This window comes from Morus notabilis, unplaced genomic scaffold, assembly GCF_000414095.1.
Source record: "Morus notabilis unplaced genomic scaffold, ASM41409v2 Scaffold47, whole genome shotgun sequence".
Taxonomy (NCBI): domain Eukaryota; kingdom Viridiplantae; phylum Streptophyta; class Magnoliopsida; order Rosales; family Moraceae; genus Morus; species Morus notabilis.
The window spans coordinates 101,051-103,471 of record NW_010366182.1 but is presented as its reverse complement, the minus strand read 5'-3'; the positions used below and the strand labels follow the sequence as shown (position 1 = coordinate 103,471).

General features: G+C 39.5%; 1 protein-coding gene across 1 annotated transcript in view; it reads left to right on the top strand.

The window, feature by feature from the left end:
• The window catches only part of LOC21411988 (cilia- and flagella-associated protein 251), a 9,709-nt gene extending 7,519 nt beyond the window's left edge, over positions 1 to 2,190 (top strand). Inside the window, exons 2-3 of the mRNA XM_024173266.1 lie at positions 3 to 1,130; positions 1,993 to 2,190. Of these exons, the coding sequence (XP_024029034.1) occupies positions 3 to 1,096 (1,094 nt within the window). The 3' untranslated portion in view covers positions 1,097 to 1,130; positions 1,993 to 2,190. The remainder of the gene's footprint in view (positions 1 to 2; positions 1,131 to 1,992) is intronic.
• Positions 2,191 to 2,421: the final 231 nt, after the last annotated feature.

Below are 2,421 nucleotides of genomic sequence, written 5' to 3'. Positions count from 1 at the left end.
AGAGCGTCGGCTCAAAGAGAAAGAGCGAAAACGACAAGAAGAGGAACAACAACAACAACAGGAGGAAGACCAGAAGCAGAAGCAGAAGCAGAAGCTTGAAGATCTGGATTCGGTGGCTGGGAAAGTTGAAGCTGAGTCTGAGTATCGGTGTCATAGTTGTTGGAGGTTGAGAAGGGGATTGAGGGGAGAAGCTTCGGTGAGGAAGGAGGACGAGGTCGCTGGAGGCGACGTTGCGGATCAAGAGGGAAAGGGAGAAGAAAAGACGAAGAAGAAGAACAAAAAGAAGAAGCGGAAGGGCAAGAAGCGTAGTTTCGCGGCAGAGTTGGAGGTTGCTGGAGAGGGAGTTGTGGCGGAGGCGCCATTGGCGAGTGTTGAGAAGGAAGACGTACCGAAAAGTGGGAGCCGAGAAAGCAAAGGTGAAGCTAGCGCAGAGAACGATAGTTTGGATCAGGTCAGTAATGTTGAACCCAAATCGAGGGCTTCGTCTGTGAATGGTGGAATTGGCAAAAGGAATGAGGGTTTGAGGAGGAATGGAGAGAGAAGGAACCCAAAAAGGAGAGGAAGCAGAGATAAAACTAGGGCAGAAAACGCACCAAAGTTTAGTGCTCTGTCTGTGAATGGCGGGATTGTGAAGGTGACTGACGAATTAGGGGAAAATGCTGAGGTAAATAACAAAGGAAGCAGAGGAACCAGAGGTGAGACTGGGGCAGAGAGCATTGGTTTGGATCAGACGGCTTATATTGAACCCAACTTTAGGGCTTTGTCTGTGAATGGGGTGCCTGGAAACAGGAATTATGGATTGAAGAGGAATGGGGAGAAAAGAAACCAGGGAAGTGGAAGAACTAGAGGTGAAACTAAGGCAGAGGGCAATAATCTTGATCATGCGGCTCAAAATGGACCTGAATCTAGTACATCATCAGTATATCGTGGGATTGGCAGAGGGAGTAATGGATTGAGGAGAAGAGGTGCTTATCACAGTCATGGTTATCTGGGATTTGAGAGATTTGGTCACCGGGAAGTATGGAACCCGAAAGATAGTAGAATGGTGTGGGTGAAGAAAGGAGAGGTCTCTGATGGTAATGGGTCCGAACACTAGGATCAAAGTCCAAAGAGCAGTAATGCTGTATCTGGTGAGAATACTCTCTTATTTAGACTGCAACACTTTGTCTCTATTTGCATTTTATGTTTATTTTCTGTTTGAAGATTGCTGTTGTGAATTGTGATTGCTTTTAGAAGGACATTTGCATGAAATTCTCTTCTTTTTTGGTGTTTATTTATATGAAAAATCGTTATCTTTTAGAACAGTTAGTTTACAGACACGAGCTTCTAGCTTTTACCATGAAAGAAGTATTTCATCCAGTGATTTGGACAGTGGGATTGTCTTCCAATTTTTATTTTTTTTTAATTCTATGTTCCGTCTAGACTCTATTTTTAAATTCCCCTTCCTCTGTTTTGCATTATATCTTACTCTCGACGTGATTTAACTTGTTGAAATTGTTATTTTGTTAGTTCTTGGATTTGGTTATGAATATGTTTTGGTTTCAGTGTTGGATTACAAGAGTTGGTGTTTAAAATAACGTACTTCAACCACTTTGTTTTCAGCCTATATTATCAAAGTATACTTTTGGTTATTGCAAAAGAAAAAGAAATGGAAATCTACTTCCTCATTGCTGGTAATTTGATATTTTGCTTGTAATGGGCCTGTCATATTCATAGATAGCATTACCAATCTACGTTTGTATGCTCTCTTCAGTAACTAGGGATAAGAAGCGACCAGATCAGACTAGACCCCAGAAGCTAATAAGAGTTCTTTTATAACTACCTTGCTTTATGATCGTCTGCTAATTCTTCTGATATTGATGGCTCACTTTGTCCTTACTTTCGATGTTGTTTGTTCAATGTAGTTTTATTGTTTGATTGAGTGATTTTGAAAGCTGTTTAGCTGAAATTTTTTGGATGAGTGGATTGAATCTTTTTTCCCTTATTTTGCAGAGAATATTTGACATTTATGGGATACCATTTCTGAGGCGAGAAAGGATCCTTGTATTTAGTGGTAAAGTATTCTGTGAAGATAATCGAAGTAAATGATAAACATTGGAAATTATCATATATTTGAAGTATATATCTTTATTATTTCGATACAGACGATTGTTTAACTTTATCATCAATTTCTCTATCTTACTAGCATAATGGCGCATCTTTTTTCCGTTATCCGTATTGATAAAGTTGTGGCATCACAGTTGGCAGAATATGAATTTGGGCATAATGAATCAATTCAACCCCTCTGGTTAACAAATATACTAAACAAATAAATGATAGGTAAGATCAAGTTTGCAGATTTAGAAATAATGATACCATAAAGTGGAGATGTGGTGGTAGTTATACCTGTGAAATTTGGAGTTGTTTGGAAGCTATACTCAA